This window comes from Syngnathus scovelli, chromosome 9, assembly GCF_024217435.2.
Source record: "Syngnathus scovelli strain Florida chromosome 9, RoL_Ssco_1.2, whole genome shotgun sequence".
In the NCBI taxonomy this organism is placed as follows: domain Eukaryota; kingdom Metazoa; phylum Chordata; class Actinopteri; order Syngnathiformes; family Syngnathidae; genus Syngnathus; species Syngnathus scovelli.
In genome coordinates this window covers 12,998,767-13,023,012 of record NC_090855.1, presented here as the reverse complement: position 1 = coordinate 13,023,012, position 24,246 = coordinate 12,998,767, and the positions used below count along the sequence as shown (strand labels likewise).

The 24,246-nt window shown below is 47.1% G+C and overlaps 1 protein-coding gene across 1 annotated transcript in view; it reads left to right on the top strand.

Moving 5' to 3' along the window:
* erfl1 (Ets2 repressor factor like 1) overlaps nt 1-23,813 on the top strand; it is a 39,846-nt gene extending 16,033 nt beyond the window's left edge. The window contains exons 3-7 of the mRNA XM_049731689.2: nt 16,280-16,353; nt 17,337-17,571; nt 18,676-18,853; nt 20,431-20,560; nt 21,772-23,813. Coding sequence (XP_049587646.1) covers nt 16,293-16,353; nt 17,337-17,571; nt 18,676-18,853; nt 20,431-20,560; nt 21,772-22,478 — 1,311 coding nt within the window. The 5' untranslated portion in view covers nt 16,280-16,292 and the 3' untranslated portion in view covers nt 22,479-23,813. The remainder of the gene's footprint in view (nt 1-16,279; nt 16,354-17,336; nt 17,572-18,675; nt 18,854-20,430; nt 20,561-21,771) is intronic.
* Nucleotides 23,814-24,246: the final 433 nt, after the last annotated feature.

The following is a 24,246-nucleotide window of genomic DNA, read 5'->3' as shown; positions in this document are numbered from 1 at the left end:
TTTTTTTATTTTTTATTATCCACCCCAACATGCGTGCGTGCGTGCGTGCGTGCGTTGCTGTTTTGGCGGTAATCCAGTCTCCATAAGGTCCCACACAAACAACGGATGTCTGCCAGTTATGGACAAGCTAATGATATATTGACGTCTCGGGCGGGATGGCTGTGTGCACATTGCACGCAGAAACAGCTAAACAAGCGTGGGAAGTCAGCACGGATAGCGCAACGTTAGCGTAGCATCAGCTGACCTCACAGACGATTGAGAAGAGGTTGTGTCACGGGAGAGTTACAGGTCCAGCGTGAACAACTTTATGGTGCACACATAACGATAATGGGACAAATTTGAGGATTTTTGAATTTGAGCCGTATTGGATGTCTCAAAAAGGTTATCCTGCGGCGTTTTCAGAGGGACTTGAAAAGCAGGCTCTGGCCAACAATGGGAAAAGTATTCCGGTAATAGGCCAAAGTTGAGTATTTTGCCTTCCATCCAATGAGTTGCTTAAGGCCCCGCGATCAGACTTCTCTCTCTCAAGGTTGTCCCGAGTGATCATCCCGTCGTGCAGGCTGTGTTAAGACCGAGTTTTGCTCCTCCATCTTGCTCAGATAACAGTGCAGCCAACAATAGCCAGTCCAAAGTTGAGTATTTTGCCTCCTTTTTAAGGCCTGATTATCTAAAAGATCATCTTGAGCAATTATCCCGTGATGGAGGACGTTAAGAGTGATTGAGGCTGACACAGACTCGCATGACCGAGCTCTTCTTTTTTCTACGCCATCCATTCGTTCTCTCACGGCTCCGACAGCCATTTTGTGCATGGTGTGCCTTCTTGAGTACGCCGCATACAAAAAGAAAAGAAAGGCGTCAGTTTTGTTGTATGCTGTGCGTGAGGTTTAGCACGTGTTTAAAAATCGTTACAAGCGAAGCCGCTTAACCAGCTAACGAGTCACTCAGGCGTAGCTGAAATTGTTTGCAGACCAAACTGTTGGTAGATGTCTCCGACGTGGGATCAATAGTCTTATCATCTCCAATCAATTGACTGAATGTCGCCGCCAAGACAGACGCGAGCGAATGGGGAAGTGGCTGTAAAACCACGGCAAACATGACCAGAAAGCAAAAAATCATTCAATGTTTTTTGCAAATTCTGAATGCAAAACCAACTTTTTCAAATCTTGTATTCTGACAGAAAATAGCAACAAGAATTTAGTGTTGTGTCCGCTCGTCAATTTATTTCGTGCAAAACTTTCTTGCCATTGGAAAATAATGCAAGTTGAACTCTTCAGTTTGAAAGTCAAAATAACAAATAAAAGAAGTTCCATTTGAACATTTTTAACCTTCACCAAAGGCTAAAGGTAGAGGCAGTCTATTTGAGGGAGGAGTTTATTTATTTCATTTGATTTGAGGTGGATGACATCCAGCAAGCAATTTGGTAGCGAGACATCCATCAAGTTATGTATGAGACCGTTTTGTCGAGCTCCAAAGCACTGTTACGCACTGTGCGGGTCTGCTGCGCCGGGCCGTGCAGTGGCCTAGTTACTCCCTCGATCGCTCTCACTTCCGAATTAACCACTCAAGAAGTCACCACTGACTCAATCAATAGCTCATACATAAAGGCTGCTCTAATCGCTGCCTCCGCATGTCCGTCTCACCTTCCTCCTCCTCCTGACAGTCCTCTTCCTTAATAATGGCTAAGAGCCTTGTTAGGCTCTTTTTGGGTGACACCACCTTCTATTGACCTTAACATAAACTCATACATACACACACACACACACACACACACGCACACACACGCACGCACGCGCACAGTACAATAATCCCTCGCTACATCGTTTATCGCAGTTTCACTACATCACGATTTTTTTTTCCAAATTAAAAAAAAATTTAAAAGTCAAAGTAAAACTTATAAATTGAGGAATTATGGCACAAAACTTGCCCACACGCCAGCAGAAGGCAAGGAGTGCCCACACAATTGCAGTGCGCACACTTGTGCCTTTTTATAATTTTTTTTTATCATAATAAGAGTTCTAAAAATATATTTAGTGTTGTACCTTGTTATAGAAAAATCCATCCATCCATCCATCCATCGATCCATCCATCAATCGATCCATCCATTAATCGATCCATCCATCCATCCATCCATCCATCCATCCATCCATCCATCCATCCATCCATCCATCCATCCATCCATCCATCCATCCATCCATCCATCCATCCATCCATCCATCCATCCATCCATCTTCTTCCGCTTATCCGGGGTCAGGTCGCGGGGGCAGCAGCTTCAGGAGGGACTCCCAGACTTCCCTCTCCCCAGCCACTTCATCTAGCTCATCCCGGGGGACCCCAAGGCGTTCCCAGGCCAGCTGAGAGACATAGTCTCTCCAGCGCGTACTGGGTCGTCATCGGGGTCTCCTACCGGTGGGACATGCCCGGAACACCTCCCCAGGGAGGCGTCCAGGAGGCATCCAGATGAGATGCCCGAGCCACCTCATCTGGCGCCTCTCAACGTGGAGGAGTAGTGACTCTACTCCGAGTTTCTCCCAGATGACCGAGCTTCTCACCCGATCTCTAAGGGAGAGCCCGGACATCCTGCGGAGAAAACTCATTTCGGCCGCTTGTATCCGGGATCTCGTTCTTTCGGTCACGACCCATAGCTCGTGACCATAGGTGAGGGTAGGAGCGTAAATAGACCGGTGAATTGAGAGCTTTGCCTTTTGGCTCAACTCTCTCTTTACCACAACGGGCCGGTACAGAGTCCGGATTACTGCCGACGCTGCACCGATCCGCCTGTCGATCTCACGCTCCATCCTCCCCTCACTCGTGAACAAGACCCCAAGATACTTAAACTCCTCCACTTGGGGCAGGATCTCATCCCCGATCCGGAGAGGGCATTCCACCCTTTTCCGAACGAGGACCATGGACTCGGATTTGGAAGTGCTGACCCTCATCCCGACCGCTTCACACTCGGCTGCGAACCGCTCCAGTGAGACCTGGAAATCACGGCCTGAAGAAGCTAACAGCACCGCGTCGTCTGCAAAAAGCAGAGACGCAATGCTGAGGTCCCCAAACCGGACCCCCTCAACGCCTTGGCTGCGCCTAGAAATTCTGTCCATAAAAATTATGAACAGAATCGGTGACAAAGGGCAGCCTTGGCGAAGTCCAACCCTCACTGGGAACGAATCCGACTTACTGCCGGAAATGCGGACCAAACACTGGCATCGGTGATACAGGGACCGAACCGCCCTTATCAGTTGGCTCGGCACCCCGTACTCCCGAAGCACCCTCCACAGAACCTCCCGAGGGACACGATCGAACGCCTTCTCCAAGTCCACGAAACATATGTGCACTGGTTGGGCGAACTCCCACGCACCCTCGAGGATCCTGCTGAGGGTGTAGAGCTGGTCCACTGTTCCACGGCCAGGACGAAAGCCACATTGCTCCTCCTGAATCCGAGGTTCGACCTCCCGACGGACCCTCTTCTCCAGCACCCCTGAATAGACCTTACCAGGGAGGCTGAGGAGTGTGATTTCCCTGTAATTGGAACACACCCTCCGGTCCCCCTTCTTAAAGAGGGGAACCACCACCCCAGTCTGCCAATCCAGAGGTACTGTCCCCGATGTCCACGCAATGTTGTAGAGCCGTGTCAGCCATGACAGCCCCACAACATCCAGAGCCCTTAAGAACTCCGGGCGGATCTCATCCACCCCCGGGGCCTTGCCACTGAGGAGTTTTTTAACTACCTCAGTGACTTCAACCCCAGAGATTGGAGAGCCCGCCTCAGATTCCCAAGGCCCTGCTTCCACAATGGAAGGTGTGTCGGTGGAATTGAGGAGATCTTCGAAGTATTCTCCCCACCGACTCACGACGTCCCGAGACGAGGTCAGCAGGACGCCATCCCCACTGTAAACAGTGTTGATGTTGCACTGCTTCCCCCTCCTGAGACGCCGGATGGTGGACCAGAATTTCCTCAAAGCCGTCCGGAAGTCCTTCTCCATGGCCTCGCCAAACTCCTCCCACGCCCGGGTTTTTGCCTTAGCCACCGCCGAAGCCGCGTTCCGCTTAGCCATCCGGTACCTGTCAGCGGCCTCCAGAGTCCCGCAGGCCAGAACGGCCCGATAGGACTTCTTCTTCAGCTTGACGGCATCCCTTACCGCCGGTGTCCACCAGCGGGTTCGGGGATTGCTGCCACGACAGGTACCAACGACCTTACGGCCACAGCTCCGGTCGGCCGCCTCAACAATGGAGGCGCGGAACATGGTCCACTCGGACTCAATGTCCCCCGCCTCCCCCGGGACGTGGGAAAAGCTCTGCCGGAGGTGGGAGTTGAAGCTCTTCCTGACAGGGGATTCCGCCAGACGTTCCCAGCAGACCCTCACAGAGCGTTTGGGTCTGCCAGGTCGGACCGGCATCTTCCCCCACCATCGGAGCCAACCCACCACCAGGTGGTGATCAGTTGACAGCTCCGCCCCTCTCTTCACCCGAGTGTCCAAAACATGCGGCCGCAAATCCAATGACACGACTACAAAGTCGATCATCGAACTGCGGCCTAGGGTGTCCTGGTGCCAAGTGCACACATGGACCACCCTTATGTTTGAACATGGTGTTCATTATTGAAAATCCGTGTCGATCACAGCCAATAATAGAACACCGCTCGGGTTCAGATCGGGGGGGCCGTTCCTCTCAATCACGCCCTTCCAGGTCTCACTGTCATTGCCCACGTGAGCATTGAAGTCACTCAGTAGAACGATGGATCCCCCAGAAGGAGCGCTCTCCAACACTTCCTCCAGGGACCCCAAGAAGGGTGGGCACTCTGAGCTGCCGTTTGGTGCATAGACACAAACAACAGTCAGGACCCATCCCCCGACCCAAAGGCGGAGGGAGGCTACCCTCTCATTCACCGGGGTGAACCCCAATGTGCAGGCGCCCAGCCGGGGGGCAATAAGTATACCCACACCTGCTCGACGCCTCTCACCGTGGGCAACTCTAGAGTGGAAGAGAGTCCAGCCCCTCTCGAGAGGGCTTGTACCGGAACCCAAACTGTGCGTGGAGGCTAGTCCGACTATATCTAGTCTGAACTTTTCTGCCTCGCACACCAGCTCGGGCTCCTTTCCAGCCAGAGAGGTGACATTCCATGTCCCAAGAGCCAGCTTCTGCAGCCGGGGATCAGACCGCCAAGGTCTGGTGGCCTTTGGCCGCCGCCCAGCTCACACTGCACCCGACCCCTTTGGCCCCTCCCACAGGTGGTGAGCCCATGGGAAGGGGGACCCACGTTTCCTTTTCGGGCTGTGCCCGGCCGGGCCCCATGGGTGAAGGCCCGGCCACCAGACGCTCGCCTTCGAGCCCCGCCTCCAGGCCTGGCTCCAGAGGGGGCCCCGGTGACCCGCGTCCGGGCGAGGGAAAATGAAGTCCATTTATTTTAGTCATCATGAGGGGCTTCTGTGAGCCGTGGTTTGTCTGGCCCCTCACCTAGGACCCGTTTGCCATGGGTGACCCTACCAGGGGCATGAAGCCCCCGACACTATGGCTCCTACGATCATAGGGACACGCAAACCCCTCCACCAGAATAAGGTGACGACTCACTGAGGGGTTATAGAAAAATAATAAATAATATTAAATAATAAAAGAGTTCTAAAAACATATTTACAGATCACCAAATGATTCCCGAGCGCGGCACCGCACAGGGGCTGGATCAAAATCACACGGGAATGGGTTAAATCAGGCACGTCCAAAGTCCGGCCCGTGGGCCAAATCCGGCACCCGGTCATATTTCATACGGCCCACAGCTTCGGTCTTATAATGTATTATTCATGGCCCGCCTGCACTGTCAAAATGAATTTAAAAAAAATCATGACACTTGAAACTGTAATTCCTCCTATTACCAAAGGGTGGCAGCACCAGCCCTCTCCGCTCATTTCTGCCATGGCGACTGCAAAGAAAACGAGGAAAGTTGACATTGAGGGCCGTCGCTTTCAAGAGATATGGGAATTACAATACTTCTTCACTGAAAATCAAGGCAATTGTGTTTGTCTAATTCGTAAAGACTCTGTTGCCTTGTTTAAGAATTTCAACCTAAAGAGACACCATCAGACTAAACATGCTAACACATACGACAAGCTAACAGGGAGTGACCGCGCTGATAAAGTGAAGCAGCTCCAAGCTGAACTGGCATCACAACAGCGATTCATCACGTGGGGCTGTGAGTCAAAAGTAAATCAAAAGTAAAAATTACTTCATATTAAATATTACGAAGTTAATACTGTTGAAGTTATGAACCTGTAGACGTGACACAAACTATCACTTTCTGAAAAATAATGTAAATGACAAGAGCAGAATTCACTTGTTTTAAGTTTTAATAATAACAGACAACTTTGCATTACTTATAACTCCTGTTTAAAATGTTCATGAGGCAAAAATAATTTTAAACTCTTGTAAATTAAATTATTTCATACAGTTTGTTCAATGTTATCTGACTCTTCAGATATGAATGAAAGGCAGAATTTGTGTTTTTAAAGTTGTTCACATCTGCCTGAGTGGCTTATATTTGGTTATTTTGTCATTTAAAAAATAAAGACAATTGGGACAATAAAATTTGTTTCATAACAGTATGTATTTGCATGAAATTTCTGTAGTTAAAAAATGTCTGAAAAAAGTATTAGCCCCCGGGCCCCTTCACTTTATCAAATCTGGCCCTCCTTGCAAAAAGTTTGGACATCCCTGGGTTAAATGCAGAGGACAAATTTCACCACACCCAGATGTGTGCATGACGATCATTGGGACTTTGACTTTAACTTTACAGTATGTACACTTGTATTTTGTTGTAAAAACATTATAATAATAAAAGTTGTTCTAAAAACATATCTACAGTATGTGTTACGAATTCTCCATGTTATTTATGTGATTCAGCCGTGCTTTCATTTGAGGTAGGGTGATTTATTTTGAAGGCCGTTTTCAGGCGATACCACTTCCTGTTTTACGTTCGTGTACATATGTCGGTTACAGTGGTACAGGAGTCATTGACGATGTAAGTGGGTCTCCTAACAACAGAAATGAACGATCATGTGTCTAACCCAGGGGTGGGCAAACTTTTTGACTTGCAGGCCGAATTGGGTTCTAAATTTTGACTGGGGGGCCGAACCAGGAGCAGATGGATGTAGTATTTGTGTGAAGTAATAGAAATGACATGTAAAGGTCATTGCATAAAAGGTTGTTACTTTTAGTAGGTAGTAAAGCATGGATATTCAAAAAAAGCTTTTTGAAAACAAATGCATTTATTAACAGCATTAAAAAAATATTTCACCAAAAAACTACTATCAGTGATTCTAATTAAATACGACACTGTTATTATGAATAATTATGAAAGCATGTATATTCAAAAAAAGCTTTTTGAAAACAAATGCATTTATTAACAGCATTAAAATAATATTTCACCAAAAAACTACTATCAGCGATTCTCATTAAATACGACGTTATTATGAATAATAGTTTCCATAACTTCAGCACCTGCAGGTCAGATTTATGAAATAGGTTTATCTAATGAGGCGAAATCACATCAAACGGCAAACATTCTGACCAAATACATCATCTTGAAGAATCAGTGAAAGAATACATCTAAATAAAGTAATAAAGAAATCAATAGTATTGTTGGTCTCCCTTTTTTGCTAGGGCATCATGGTCTGGAGTAAAATTTGTTGTGGTAATTCTTAGGATAGAGCCGAGGTGTCCGTCCATTAACCTAGATCTGTGACGGGCTTTGTTGACGTTTATGTGGCTGAGCGTCTGCTCACACACATAGGTCGAGTCAAATGGTCCACTCTTTTTTTTAAACACTCGGCACTCAGTGTCCACCTTTCTTTTCCTCGGGCCACTCATTTTAATGGAAGGATTCCAGGGGAAGGTTTGTGGGTGGCATTAGCGTAAAACCTTATCTGAAAGCTCAGTGCGCGAATTACGAGAATGCTGACGTCACAGCCCACACTCGAAATTTGGCACTGATGGAAATAGAGCGCGGAGTGCGCCGGGTCCGTACTATTTAGTACGAACACGCACTTGTGAGTGCGCACCGAGCTTTCTGACACGGCTTCCGGGAGTAAATGCGCGGGCGGACGCTTCCCCATCTATTGGGGAAACATAGTAATTGCAGGAAAAATGACCCAAAAAATTTTTAATAATACAATTTATTCAGGTTTGGCCGGCCGGATTAAACGGCCCCGTGGGCCGGATGTGTCCCGCGGGCCGTAATTTGCCCATGTCTAACCTTTAGGACAATGTAGCATTGCTCCAAATGTTCGTTTAAATTCCTTTAGAGGTCCGTTTTCGTGTGTTGGCACGATCGCGAATTAGCATCTTTCCGCTAACCCGTTAGCCTGCCCAGTACTTCTTGTTAACATGTTACACGCACACGTATAATATTTACATTTTCAATATTTAAACTAAATTTTCTGTATGTTATTTATACTATTAATGTATTATTTACATGTTTGAAACAATTATTTAATGTTCTAATAATAAAATATGCACTTAAATGGTTTCATATACATTTATTGACACACAAAAAATGTACAGATAAAAATTTTTTTAAAAATTAAAAAACGAGGACAGATGAGCGGGTGACCGTACTTCGCGGATTTCACTTATCACGGGCGGTTTTTGGAACCAATTAGCCATGATAAACGAGGGATTACTGTATTCTCTACAGGCGTGAATTTGAGCTCACAGGACAGTTCAAGATTCAAGATTCAAGATTCAAGAGTTTTTTATTCGCCATGTTTGAGCGTGCCAAACAAGGAATTTGACTTCGGTAAATCACAGCCTCTGTTCAACATTTAGGTTTATCTGTTGTGAGCAACCAACAGATGGTTCCCTTGTTGTCGCAGCATCGCCTTGTCAGAACACGAAGGGGGGAGAAAAAACACACAAGTATTTTAATGCAGGATTTGGTTGGAGTGACATTTTTGCAATGTGTTTTTTTTTTCTCCCGTTCGGCGTTTTAGGATATCCGTCACGGCAAGTATTCCATATCCTCAGATGTGAATCAGGCCGGTGCATGTCAGTCAGATAGAAATCAGACAGCTGACATTGGGATTAGTGTTGAGCGTAATATGACGTTAGTAAAATTGGCATGACAAAACCAAAGTACATTGAAAGTATAGCGACAGCTTCAGGATACAAAAATAGAGAAATGATGCACAAGTGACCTTTCCAACAATTTGACTGTGTTGGATTTTGTCCACAATTTAGGGAGCGCGTTATCTGCGCCTCACAGCAAAAGCCATTGCCAATCACCTGTTATCCAATTTACTCACTGCGTGCTCGTTTGATTTCTTCAGATTTAGGAAAATGCTAAGACACTGAAGCAGAAATTAGACTTACACAGGTTGGTTGAGTTCAATCACAATTCTTGTTCAAAAAGCTCTGTTTTCAGGAAAGTACAATACAGCGCTGGGCCCTTCAAGAGCGGAAAGTCTCCGTTCAGAAAAGGCAACGTTCAAGGATCTTGGGTTAGCTTATATCAGCTGCACATCAAAGTCAAAGTCAAAGTCAGCTTTATTGTCAATTTCTCCACATGCCAAAGACACACAAAGAAACCGAAATTTCGTTCCCCCCTATCCCACGGTGACAAGACATGGCTCACAACAGACAAACAAGTAAACAAGTATAACAAAAGCGTGCTGAATAAATATGAATAAATAACACAACAATAAATAAATAAATAAATAAATAAATAAATAAATAAATAAATAAATAGGAGGAGCAGAAAAAAAAAGGAGCAAGTGCGCGTACAGCAGACATTCCCGAAAGTAGCGCAACAGTGCCGCACGCTACGCAGAAGGGGGTAGCGAGTTCAGGGCCCTAACAGCCTGGAGAAAGAAGCTGTTGGCGAGTCTGGTGGTGCGGGAGCGCAGGCTCCTGTACCTCTTCCCAGAGGGCAGAAGGTCAAACAAAGAGTGAGCCGGGTGACTCACATCTCTGGCAATCGAGGTTGCCTTGCGGGCGACATGGGAGGTGTAAATGTCCTTCAGGGAGGGTAGCGAAGCACCAATAATCTTACCAGCCGTATTCACTATGCGCTGCAGGGCCTTCAAGTTCTGTTCAGTGCAGTTACCACCCCAGACAGCGATGCAACTGGTGAGGACGCTCTCAATGGTGCCACGGTAAAATGTAGACAGGACTGCCTGAGGAGCACATGCACGCCTGAGCTTCCGCAGGAAGTACAAGCGGCGCTGAGCTTTCTTTGCCAGTGACGAGGTGTTTTCGGACCAGGAGAGGTCCTCACTGATGTGCACCCCCAGGAACTTGGTGCAGCTCACCCTCTCCACCACAGCACCGTCGATGATCAGCGGCAGGTGTGTTGTGTGACCCTTCCGGAAGTCAACAATCATTTCCTTGGTCTTATTGACGTTCAGCAGGAGGTTGTTGTCCCTGCACCACGTGGTCAGAAGGTCAACTTCCGACCTGTACCGAGTCTCGTCGCCCTTCGTGATGAGACCCACCAGAGTCGTGTCGTCAGCAAACTTCACTATGCGGTTGTCGCTGTAGGTCGCAGTGCAGTCATGCGTCAGCAGGGTGAAGAGCAATGGACTGAGCACGCAGCCCTGGGGGGCTCCCGTGCTCAGCGTGATGCTGGCGGAGATTTTGTCGCCAACACGCACCACCTGAGGCCTCTGACAGAGGAAGTCCAGTATCCAGTTGCAGAGGGAGGTACTGAGGCCCAGCTCGTCGAGTTTGCAGATGAGTCGCTGCGGCACAATGGTGTTGAAGGCAGATGCCAGTGTGGGCCGAGTTTGATGGGTGATGAGTCTTTGGTGTGGGGCAAGTTCGCCATGGGAGTGGGTACTGGTTATGTGCGATTCGGTGTGTGTGTGGGCTGTTGTCTTCCATCCCGTCTTTCGGCCTTGGCGATCATCTTTGGCCGAGTCCTTGGCTGGCTCCCTCTGGCACCTGCTGGTTTTATCTCCACGTGACCTTCCTGTGAACATTCTTCTCCAATCTTGGGCATACACTATCGTACCTCATTCTTTCTTTGTTCGGCAAAATATTTCCCTCTGTGCAGAGCGTTCAGTAGTAATCAAAAACTGGCGTCTAGCATTAGTCAAAACATAAGATACAATCAAGTACTGAACGGTCAAGACGACTCTGGCCGTGTCCATGATTTAGAGAAAAACATCAGGCATGCATTACACAGTTCCTTAAGGGTCATTAAGCTATTTAGACCATATATCAAAAGACATTTGTTATTTCAAAGTGCTCAGAAATATCTATCAGATCATGAAGTTTATAAAAACCTTCCTCATTACCACTTATCAAAAATGTCTAGTTATGTCTTATTTATTGATTTGGTGTGTAGGTATAATTATATGCTTAAAATTTTTCTTTTATTGATTTAATATATGAATATACTTGTCTGCTTATGTACTTTATTCAATGAGGTTTGAGCACATCTGTTTTTGTAGCTCGGCAGGACTTTTTGTATTTTGACTCAATTTCTTTCAACTGACTTTTGTACTGTCCTGCAGTTGTTTGCCAGCAATTTGGTACTAGAGAAAGAAAATAATGTTGAGGGAGTTGTTTTGGTTCAAAAGATTACCATGCCTGGCCAACTGGAAAGTAACATTGGTGTAAAGGAAGCCTGTCAAATGCATGCAGAAGAGCTTTGTATGTCCTGAGGAGACAAGGTGCTTTATTTATCTTATTACTTACATAGAAGATTCATGTATGTTGTACCAAAATCTATGCATATGAAGTACACGTAATATTTTAGTCCACTTTTTAGTCACCACCCTCACATTTCAGATTTCACATTTTCCTTCACGCACCAGAGAGGCTGCTGAGCATTTTATTTTACTGCTAACCAAAACCAAACCTCGCGAGTGCGCGCGCACGCGCACGAAGATCAGCTCGCCGCCTCGCTCCCGCGCGCGTTTTTTGATCTCTCATCCGCGAGATCAAAGGCGCTCTCGGGCTATTAGTCCGCGCGAGCCATTGATCACTCATCGATCCGAGCGAGACGCCGCTGCCGCCGCCGTGCACGCGCGCCAGCCCCTCTAAGCACGAGCGCGCTGATAGTGATAGCTTGGCCAAACTAAACTCCAGCGCTCTTTTTTCCCTCTCTTTTCCCTTTTTTTAGCCGCGGGACATGAAACAATGAGGCCCGAGCCGGTTTTAATAAAGCCCGCTTTCCCGCCTTTCAACTCGGGCGCGAGGTGGACGAGCCCCGGCAACGGAGAGCGATCGATAATTAATGACGATGAATAATTTAACCCTATCGATTGATACTTTCTTCTTCATCCTCTTACTACCCCAGTCTTTTTCCTTATTTATTTTTTCAGCCCCCCTTTTCCATTCCATACCATATGTCATACTAATACATCCTGCTATCTCTTGCCATGGGTGAAGAGTGCACTCTTCACCTGCTCTTCCAAACTTGTGAGGGGTTCATCTCCCTCCATCCAGCAAATAAACTCTGTTGGGGATGGGGGTGCATGCACCCTGCCCCCTCACCTTGGACTTTTATTACATGTCACTTGTACCAATTAGCATCAAATATATTATGTTTAACATGCTAAATTGTGCTACACCAAAGAGCCACAGTGTCAACACTATATCTGTAACCATCCACAGCAAAAAGTAGTCCCCCAGGAGATTTTAATGGATTTTATTTGGTTGACAAGTGTCTGGCTTGTATGGCCTGGCAAAGGATATTTTGCAGCTAATTGAAATTTGTTCACTGAAAAGGGTGGATGTGGATGCCCGTCGGCCCTCGTGGAAAGTTTACGTTAAGGCCTTTTCACTCTGCCATTATTTTTTGGGGTGCAACTTGGAAGTGCAACCGGTAAATAACTGGTTGATTAAACCTTGTTTTATTATTGTGTTATTGTTTGTGATTCTTAACAGAAAATCACCACATTGTGATGTTTTTGTTTTGGCTTAGAAATATATTTAACTTTTTTCCCCGAATGTTAGAATGTCCAACACCTAGAACAATAACAATTTTATTGACATTTAGAAAATATTTTCCATATGGCAATGTTGGTGGAAGAACAGGTCCCTAACCCCCCCCCCCCTACACACACACGCGCACACACACACACACACGCGCACACACACACACACACACAGACACACACACACACACACACACACACACACACACACACACACACACACACACACACACACACACACACACACACACACACACACACACACACACACACACACACTTCTATTCTAACTAACGCAGTCCCTGTGTTGTTGCTGCCTGAGGCGGAGCAGTGTGTCAGAGCTAACCAGGGAGAGGAAGACGGCGAGAGAAGAGGAGGAACGATGGAGCGAGAGCCAAGAAAAGAGAAGATGGGGCGGAGGGCTCGCTCAGCCCTTTTTCAGGGGGCACCCCTCAACCCCCAAAAAAGATGAGACGCATGCACAAAGTTTGTTTCATGTGCTGCAAAGCGAAAGCGCCTCTCCATCTTTTTATATCGTGACCCGTCACTCTTCTTTTGACAGCACTGGAGAAGCGTAATGTTGTCTCACTGACACCCCCCCCCCCCTCCCCTTCACACCCTGGTTGAATACAGTCACTTGAAACTACTGGCAAACTAACCTGACTTCCACTGGGACCACTTGTTAACGCCAACATCAGTCAGACCTGTTTGGTGGGAAGAAGACGTCTCCCAACACACATGACGTCAACCAACACAAGTTCGGTGTGCCCAGCGAAGTGGGCTGACTAGACGCTCTGGAGTTTGCTCCAAGTCGGTGAAAGTCCATGAAAAAGGCTGCAGTTTGGTAAAGTCTCATTGTAAAATTATGCAAATGTGGCTGGTTGTAGCATTTCACCGTGGGCCGCCTGAAATGTTCTTGTGGGCTGCTGCCTTTGGCCCACGCTGTTTGGTGCATTGTCAACATGCGATCCATCATCAGGGCTGGCAAAGGCCCCTTTTGTTTGGGGTACGGCGTCCTCTGCGCCCCCTCCCCAAGAAATCGCACTCTTTCTTTTGTGCTCTTTCAACGCCGTCGTTTTTGGCAAAACAAAGTACTCTCTGGCCGTATCGATTCAGTCACTATCGATGGGCTCTATGTCTTTATTTGTGTCGGCTACCTGAATAACTGCGCGTTTGTACCGCGCTCTCCGCGTATGTGTGTGTGTGCATGTGTGCATGTGTGCATGTGTGAGTGTGTGCGTGCGTGTGTGTGTGTGCGTGTGCGTGTGTGTGTGTGTGTGTGTGTGTGTGTGTGTGTGTGTGTGTGTGTGTGTGTGTGTGTGTATCAGCGAGTGCGTGTAGGCGCAAGTGTGCACGAGCGGCACTATTCCCTGGGCTGCTAGTTATAATGTTTCTGGGGGTGATGGGGAGGAACTTGAAAGCCCTGCGCTGGCCAAATCAAAACTAACAAGGAAATGATGGAGGCTCCTTTATCTCCTCTCTGGCCCTGGGCGGGGAGCTGAGGGGTTAGCGGTGGGCGGAGGAGGTGGTGGGGGAGGAGGGGAGGGTTGCCTCGCTTCCTCTTTGATTTCTAAAAAATGCATTACCTCCGAAATCAAACGGAAAATTACTGCGCCGACACAAATGCACCGAGGGGGCGGCGCCAGATGGAGAGGCAGGGCTCGGGGAGAGCCTGACGACACGCAGAATCGGTGGCGGAAAAGAAGAATTCACCTGAGTGGTGAGACTCTGATGGAAAGAGAAACGTAGCTATGAATCTATCTGCGAGCCTCCAAAAAATGGGCTTTAGGCTTGCAAACACCACCCTGGCTGGATTTTGTACACACATTGTGTGACTTATTGTGTGAGTACAATGGGAGAGGGAGCAAAATAAATAAGGAATGATGTGATGAGTGGTTAAAAAGAACCAATAAGGCCAGCGATGTACATCTAAAGACAGAAAGGAGTAGAGCAAAAAACAAACAAACAAACAAACAAAAACAAAGTGAGCAAGAGAGTTGCTCCCATCCAAAGGCCAGGAGCAGGTGGAGAGAGGGAGTCTTTCTGAAAAGAGAGAGAGAGAGAGCGACACAGAGAGACACAGAGAGACACAGAGAGAGAGAGAAAGTGCCTGGAGTTAGCAATAATAATTTATACAAACATACCTTAATAATTCACGTTCTATTTCAATGCTGGAGGGAAAAATCCCAAATTCACAGAGCATAATTAAATAGAGGCAGAAGAAGAAGTGCAAAGGCAGCGATGCAGAGGGCAGCATTAAAGATGGCTAAAAAAAAAAAAAAAAAAAAGAGGCAGCACAGCAGTTGAAGAGGCAGTGGTCAGGCCAGGGCATTTCTTCTCCTCTTCCTTCTTCTTCTTCTTCTTCTTCTTCTTCTTTTTCTTCTTCTTCATGTGATCTTTTATAGAGCAGCACAGATGAAAATTTGCCGTGTGTCGACCGCACCGCCAGCCCAAATCCTCTCCTGCTCGCATCATTAGCACTACGATTAGCATTTCACTGATTTACATGCCGCTAACACCCCCTACCTCGCTTAGACCTGCTGGCATGTTTAAAAAAAAAAAAAAAAAGATGCAACGTGACTAATTGGAATTCAACAGTTACTTTTGAGCCTGCTCTCACCGGAATTTTCTGGCTACAAACACAATTGCCCTGTTATCAGAAGAAAAACACATTTTAAATTTGAAAATGTATTAGCAATTAACCCTAGATAGATAGATAGATAGATAGATAGATAGATAGATAGATAGATAGATAGATAGATAGATAGATAGATAGATAGATAGATAGATAGATAAAAAAAAAAATCCAAACAACTTTGATTGAAATCCCAATTCAGTCAGTATGTAATCATAGTTGAGTCATTAAAGTATCAGCTTACAATTTTGACATGCATTTGCTTGCAGTGTTACATCTACTTACCATTTTGCGAGTTCAACACAAACTTCTCTCGCACTCCAAAAGTTCCTCTATGCATATTCCAAGTAACGTGTCGAATAAACAAAAATGCTGCAAACTTTTCGTGGGCCGATTATGCAAGAATACTGTAAAATTCGGCCCGATTAAATCAAATGAAAGTTTAACGTGGCGTTGAAGCGCAGCGCTGCTGCTTATGGATGGGCCGGCGCCGATGTCCAACACGTTGCATCACGCTCGGCCTCAGGTGGGTGCGCAGGATCACGTCCATCAACCGCTCCATCGCGATAGCAAAGACAACCTTGCCGCCTCGCGCATCAATACCAGCCACGTTTCGGAGCGGGCGCCGCTCGCGTCCTTCGGCCAAATCAAATGTGCGCTCACCTCGGTTCTCAACTTGCGGAGTGATGAATGATTTTCGTGTTTGTTTTGTCAGGGGTTGCAGAGGCATGGACTGCAACTGCGTCAGCGATCTGCTGCTCCCTCCGGTACCCGCGCTTTGGACGCCAGGTTGGGAACACCAAACACTCAAGTTAACGGGAATGCCACCAATCAGTTCCAGACACTACGCAAAAATGTTTTTTAAAAAATGCCTTTGTGTTGTAAAAACAGAAAAACAAACATTGGGTGCATGATGATTTCATGTTACTGTCTAATTCATTGCGATGCTCCTTCTGGTGGCCACCAGGAGGCAGTATAGTACAACGGTCATGAACATTATCATGAGTAAGGATAAAGAATCTATGCCTGAGAGTATTGTTTTAATCATGTTCATGATTGGATGTCAAACTGTAACAGGTTATATGAAATGTCGTGTGTGATTTATTCTGAAATGTCACAACCAAAACGTAATGTTTTTTTTACGTCAGAATTTCTCAATTTCTATTGGTTGTCGTGTCAGAAAATGCATTGCTTGACCACTTGTTGCTCGGCAGCTTTTATTAGAGGGGAACAAAATTTTAGCAAATCAAGTTGAGTTCCCCAAGTCAAGCTGTTTACCAACTCGGGGCTGAATCGCGCTCTCGATTCGCTTCTAACTTGTTTTGCGTTTAAAGAGCGACGGCGTGACATCGATTATTGCAAGAGCACTCTCTATTCGATATACAACACGATTAAATGTGCTGTATTTGTTTCCCGGGTCTGACCGGGTTTACCGCGACATAGCCTTGGCGGGGGTCCACCCTCCGGTCCAGCTTTGCGATGACTTTGATTGTTCGCCGAGTACAGACGCGACTCGATGTGTGTGATGTGCAAACGGGCAGCTTGAAGGATTGTGTGCGTGCGCGCTGCAGCAGCATCAATCACATCCCTCGTCATCGCACACCTGAGCAATCCGTGCAGCCCGCAGCCTGCAGCTCAGGGCAGGCGCTGTTCTATTAAACACCTCATCCTTCACCTTCATCGCTCATCCAGACGGCGATCTCCTCGTCCCCGCCGGCGATGGACGGAATTAACGATGGGCCTCTTAAGTTCTCCACTCCGCCTCTGTGCAGGGTTTGCCTTCCCGGACTGGGCCTACAAGCCCGAATCAAGCCCGGGCTCGCGGCAGATCCAACTGTGGCACTTCATCCTGGAGCTGCTGCAGAAGGAGGAGTACCAGGGAGTGATCGCGTGGCAGGGCGACTATGGCGAGTTCGTCATCAAGGACCCCGATGAGGTGGCCCGACTGTGGGGTATTAGGAAGTGTAAACCGCACATGAACTACGATAAACTCAGCCGAGCATTGAGGTATTTGCTCACCCACTGGCACCGATGTTGCCACAACAAGCCAGATTCTGTCGACGTATGATTGTATAACTTCAAAATGTATCAAACTGATCTCTAACAGAAAATTGTCAGCACTTCTGGGACGTTGCCGGTATCTCCAAATGCCAAATATTCCTTACGTAAGCTCAAGTTGACATAGCGATATAAAAGAAGTGTTCAAGTTTGGAACCTCCGCTCAGGGAATGTCAATAATCCTCAATTGCTGCTCTTTATCGGCGGTGGGCATCTTAATGGGAAGTTGTCAGGAGCCGGCCGCCAAACAAAGTCAATTTTCCAGATGAAGTTTGGGGGACTTTGGAAACTTGTTTAATTTCAAGCACATCTTGGGGCACCCCCAAATGCGTTGCCCCCTCCCCATTCTTGCGCCTGTTTTTCTTGGCCGCTTCTTAATAGGGGTTGTCGCGGGAGGCTAATTGTTATGAATAGGCCGGGGCCACAATTAGCCTCCTTAATTAGCCTTACTTAATTGCTCAATTAAGCGCCAACGCGTCATTGCCACATCAAGCAAAACGCGCGTTTGGGCGCCGATCCGTACGCGCTCCTCCGAGCAGGTTGATGTCCTGCATAATGAGGTGTCTTAACGCTTACTTTCAAACAAAGCGAGGCTACATTTAGTCAACATGCACCTGAAAGACTGAATTTGGGTTTTCTGCACTCCTGCCTGAGTGTTCCACTCTTTGGACTGAGCCAGGTGGCTGTAGCGCGTGCACACACACACACGCACGCACACACACGCACGCACACACACGCACGCACACACACGCACACACACGCACGCACGCACGCACACACACACGCACACACACACACACACACACACACACACACACACACACACACCTCAGTGGTGGCACAGCGCTATTTTGAGTTTGTCAGCTACAAACAAAAACAAGGTCTGTTTTTAAACTCCGCACAGGAGGGCCTGAGTCAGGATTCAAACACTGACCCTCGGGACTGTGACGCAGACGAGTGAACCACTCAGCAACTGTACACCCCACATTGTAGCCCATCGTGGGCTGGCCCAGCGTTGCTAAGCTGTGCTGTCCTTCATCCGCCTTTTTGCAGGTATTACTACAACAAGCGCATTTTGCACAAAACCAAAGGCAAGCGCTTCACGTACAAGTTCAACTTCAGCAAGGTGGTACTGGTCAACTACCCCATCCTGGACATGGCCAACTCGCCCTTCTTCCTGGCCCAGAACCACTTCAACGGAGGCTCCGGCGCACCCGACTGCACTCCCGAGGTACGCCGACATTTCACACTCGATCGGCTTTCGGCGTGGCCGATCAAATGTCATTTGCATGCCGTGTAATTAGCGTGAGAGAAGATTGGCAAAAGCAGACGTGCTGTTTTTTTTTCATTAAGAAATTGATTTCATTCCAACAAAAATCTATTGCTGCCATGCGGTTTCGCCGTTGCAACTAGCGGGTACCTGCTGCGCCTTTCCTGGATGGATGAAAATCATAAAAAAGCAGCCTTAAACCTGACGCTGCCACGCATTTGTAAATGTTTTTTGTTGTCCAACCTGATGGTGGGGGGTGGGGGAATTATGACAGATTTGACAAATTTTGAAATTTAGAAAGGACATTCAACAACTACTATCACTACAACTCTAATTTATTCCATTGCACCCCAAAACAATTGCATCATCAGTCTACATGTGTCACCTCATTGTTTGTGTTCAAATATCCCTTGCTTAGAGGCTTAAAGGCAAAATCAATGCTAGTTTTGTTAACCCGTCAGTGGCATTTTGCTTTGAATGTTAGCATCAAGCTAACCGACTTTCCGCAGGCCAAATGATGTGGTTTGGTTACGTGCCTGTGTAATTCTCATTTACTTTCTGGAAGTTGGAAATGAACAGCTCAAAGCTTCTTTTTGGAAGAATGATATCCTGAGTCGCTTGTAGGATGAGGAGTCACCCAAGTAGCTTGTTTGGGCCGCCGACGGAGGATCACAACACTGGATGTGTGCTCGGTGTACGAGTACTCAAAGGTTTCCGCCTGATCTGAAAAAAAAAGTACAGCGAGCGTGTCTTCGTCACTTGCTTAAGGTCACAAGGAGAAGGCTTTAGGTCGTGTTTAACCCCCCTCGGGCGCCCCAAAGACGACATGATCCCCTCCTCTCTCTCATCCCGCGTCTTCGGCGCGTCATCGATCTCAAATGAAAGCGGGGCCACGTCAGATGGGATCAATGGTGCGCCTCCTTAATGCGCTTTGTTAAGCAAACGCGGATCTGGCGGCTCGGGGACTATGCTCTTGCCTTTCAAACTCGGGGTGACACAGGATATTGATCCGGGGAATAGGGGGACAAAAATCCATCCTTTGTCCCGGCGGGTCCCCGGATTCATCTGTTCCATTTGTTTCAGCTCGTCTGCGGCGTCCCCAGCGAGTGTCACGCCGTCAGATCTGGCTCGCCGGTCGTCCTAATCTTCCCGCTTTCCTCCTCATTTGTCCTTCGCAGCCTCAAACGCGTCCTCACCTTCGCAGCCCCAAGCCCGTGACAGCCCTTGTATCTGCCGTCCTTGCCTCCGCTCCAACGCCGTTTGCTTCACGTGTCTGCACTTCTGCGGCGCCACTGCTATTTTTCTGTAGCTTGCTGATTCTTAGAATGTTCCCTCCTGAAATGTTACCTTTTTCTCACCCTAGCAATACTTTATTCAGATTCATATAATATAACATTTCCTCAGATGACAATATTAGCTTTAAGTTTTCCTGGAAAAAAGTAACTTTTTTTGTTTTGCTTCACTTGTAAATAAAAAAGAAATAAAGGTTTACCTTTTATTATTTCATTTTGTATTTTTTTTTGTCTTTGGCCATGTAGGCCATCCAGTCCCTGTTTCCTCGCCTGCCCGACTCGGGCCGAGCATCGTCCCTGTTTGATCGGGGCAGCGCAGCGCAGGGGCCCGAGGGAGACAAGCTGCGACTGGACAACTTTCCTTTCCTCGGTTCAGGTGAGAACGTGCGTGGCAAACTTGCAGACAGTAAGATGGCCGACAGGCGATGCAGGCAGGAGCGATTGAGCCACTGAGAGCATCCATCCCAGTCAATCCAATTGCTTAATTTTGTTCGTCCTCAACGTCTCACGTAAAATTCATCACCTTACTACTGAAACAGGCTAAATGCTAAAAACAGCATTTCTTTTTGTCACATAATGCCACCAAGTATTGACAACTTTACCAAATAATTTTACCGGTACGTTCAAACAACTTTGCATCACGTTTGAACGATATCGCTCGGTTGAAAAATGTCACCTACGTTTGGCAGCAATGCACTTTATGTTCTCAGTGGCTCAATTATTATTTAAGGAAATAAGAGAGATGGCAGCCTGAAGTCAAGACTGTTAAGTGAGACCCACTTAGCCACCGCCTTGGACATACTGTTGCCAAACAAGTGGAAGAAAGGTGAGACTACTCGCGTGTATGTGACCGATGCTGCTTAATGGCCTGCACACACACGCACGCACAAAATACAGAAAGCGAGGGAGGTAGTGTGTAAACAGATGCTCCCACCCTTCCCCTCCCCTCCTCCTCTTCTTGGTCTTCATCCTCCACAGTTTGTCCTGGGGTCTTATTTCCTTCTCCCTCCCATGTGTCCCCGCCGTGCTAATCCCTTCCCAGGCAGGAAGGCCCTAATTGAGGGTGCAGGCTTCAGTTTGTGGCCTGTGGGCGCCCATTACTGTGTTTTCATAAGCAAGCGAGAGAGGCCCGGCTGACTGATTCAATATTCATGTGTCTGCCAGCTACACACACACACACTTGGGCGCTGTCAAATTAGGCCCGCATAGTAAATAAGGTGGCAGGCTGGCGCACGGAGGGGAAGCGAAGGGGGAAACACGGCAGCGAGTAGCTCGGCAGTTGGAAGGAAGTGGGCTGCATGCACTCGGAGGTGAAGAAGCTTTTGTTTGTTGGTCCCAGCGCTGCCGCCCAGCCAAGCACCGCCATTTTGCTCTCATTGCACCAATAAAACCTAAGTGTAGGATTTTGGATCGTGTGACTTCATTTGGAATTTGAACAATCGGAACTTTAAGGTGGTTGTGTTACATTTAAGCTGCCGCTGATCAAAGGAGCCCTTCCTCATTTGAATCTACGTATTTTTCAACTGTTTACCACTTTTTGTCCTCTATTTTTGACACTATTAACCTTCATGTCATCCTGCATGCTAGGTGGCCCCTGCTACACCAAACCGCCGTCCCTGCTGGGCGCGTACCCCCGCAGCCCGCCCTTCGACTACCCGTGGGGCTTTAACCCCTACCTGCCGGGGGCCTTCTCCCTCAACAACTGCCCCAAACTGCCCCCTGGCTCCCTCTACCCCTCCCAGTTCTACCCCGGCCCCTTGCCCGGTGGCCTCTCTCAGTTGCCCCACCCTTTCTCCAACCTGCTGCCCCCAGGGGAGGCCGGCGGGGTCGGCACCAACAGTGGAGCGGCGGCGGTGTCAGCAGGGGGACGACCCGGGCCTCTGCCCTACCAGGGTGGTCTCTCGCTGGGCCGTGCTGAGCTGGGCAACCCTCTGCTGGGTGGGGAGCGCGCCCGGGTCACGCCCCCCAGCCTGGGCCCCGGGCTCCAGAGCCCCACAGAAAGGCGGGGCGGCATCAAGCGTGATGCTGAGTCAGACTCGGATCTGGAGATCACCGACTTGAGTGACTGCAGCTCAGATAACGAGCATGATTTTGCTGTTGCCAAAGACGCCGCGTCGGGGGGGAAGAAGCCGGGGACGGCGGCGGTCTTGCCCCTGCCGCCCATTTCATCCCTGCCGCCGCCCGTGTCCACCCACCCTCTCAAGGGCCTGATGCCCCTCACGCCGCCACCGCCTCCCGCCATCTTGCATGATCACCACAGGGAGGCAGAGACCCTCAAAATGATCCATAGCTAATACTTCAGTTTTGATTGCTCTGCTTTTCTGTCCTTTTGTCCACGTCCTCAACATCAGACATTTTCCCAAAATTTATATCATAAAACTTAACTTCCCAGGGCCATTTGAATCTTTAAATCTACATGAATGGCCTCGACTTGTTTCCTGTGCTTGAATCAACGTTCACAAAGACACGGGAAAATACTGCCCCCTAAAGGTGGATTCAGTGGGATTGTGTTCAAATGACTTTCGTAGTCCTATGCTTGAAATGGTTGCTTCAGTTTCTGGTTTTTTTGTTTGTTTTTTTTTTTTTGTATTTTATTTTGGTACATTTCTGGTAGTGTGACAACGTTTTGCTTTTGAATTTAATCCCAAAATCTTTTCATATCATACGTTTTTAGTATTTGATAAGTTTTTTGTTTATTTTGGTATTGGGTTCTATTGTGTCTTCAGTTATTTAAATTGACTTTGCCCCTAGGTGTGACTGCGAGTGCGTAAAAAAACCCAAAATGTTTAACAACATTGTATTATTTAGGGTTGATGTTAATATCATGTTCGCCACATTAATGGAAAACATTCGTCTTGTATTTTATTTCTCAATTTATTTCAATTTGATTTCACACACATTTATATGTCTTTTGGTTTGCCAAATTATTTTATTGGAAGCTGCATTGAAAATATAATTTTTATATTCTTGCACATTCTGTGGGAGGAACAAAGTAAAGAAAAGCGCAAATATTTGAAATTTGTATGAACATTTGCGAGTGTGTGAGCGCGTGCGTGTGTGTGCATTTTAATATGTTGTATATTTAATGATGAGCACCTATGAGGAGAGCTAGCTGTATCGTGATTTTATTCTGTATTTAATTCACTATTTGGTGGTGGGGGGGAGAAGGTTCTAAGCTTATGTGTATCTAAAGTTTCAATAATTCATAAGCAGATGTTTTTATATGATGAGCTTATTGGGATGCTTTCTGAGTTTTTAATTGTGCCCTTTGGTCTTTCTTTTACACCCGAAATGTCCACCACGTAAATCCTTCGGGGTGCACAAAATATGCCAGGAGACTTATTTTTGTATTAGCATTCATCCAGTGTAAAGCTGTTTTTTAGTTTTAATTTAATTTAATTACATTCTCTGGAATAAAAAAAAAACATGAGCCACATTGTACTCTCTATTGTAAAGTATCTGATGTGTCACACAAGCAACTGTAAATACTGTTTCCTGTGTGTGTGTGTGTGTGTGCGCGCGCGCGCGCGTGTGCGTACAATGCTTTGTTTCTGTAAAAAGGTCACATGGGGGGAAAAGATTAATATCATGAAAAAATGAAAAGCAATAAACTTAATTCTTTGGGATAATAGACTTATGTTTTCACTGATTTATCTGCTGCTGCCTGCCAAATAAATCTGTTGTTGGCTCCATGAAACTACAAAACTACACAAAATTCCTCGTTCTTCACTCACCAGTTCCAATTCAGCGATAGTGTGAATGGTTTTCGGGCTCAATATTTGCCTTTGATTGACAGGCAACTTATTAATTACAATTTTTAAATACGAAAACGCTTTTCATCAAACAGCAAGCCTATCGTGGCCATGCCGTTGTTGATGCGCCAGGGAGCGACAAACGCCGTTGAAACGAAACCTTAGTGCGGTTGCGTTGACGTCGCTGCCGTGATAAACGTCTAAAAATAAATCTTGAAATCTTGATTGTGGCAAAAGTTGAAATAATGTTTGTTATACATGAATCATTTCTAACCGTTATGGGGCAAAAATATAATTTAAAGAGGGACAA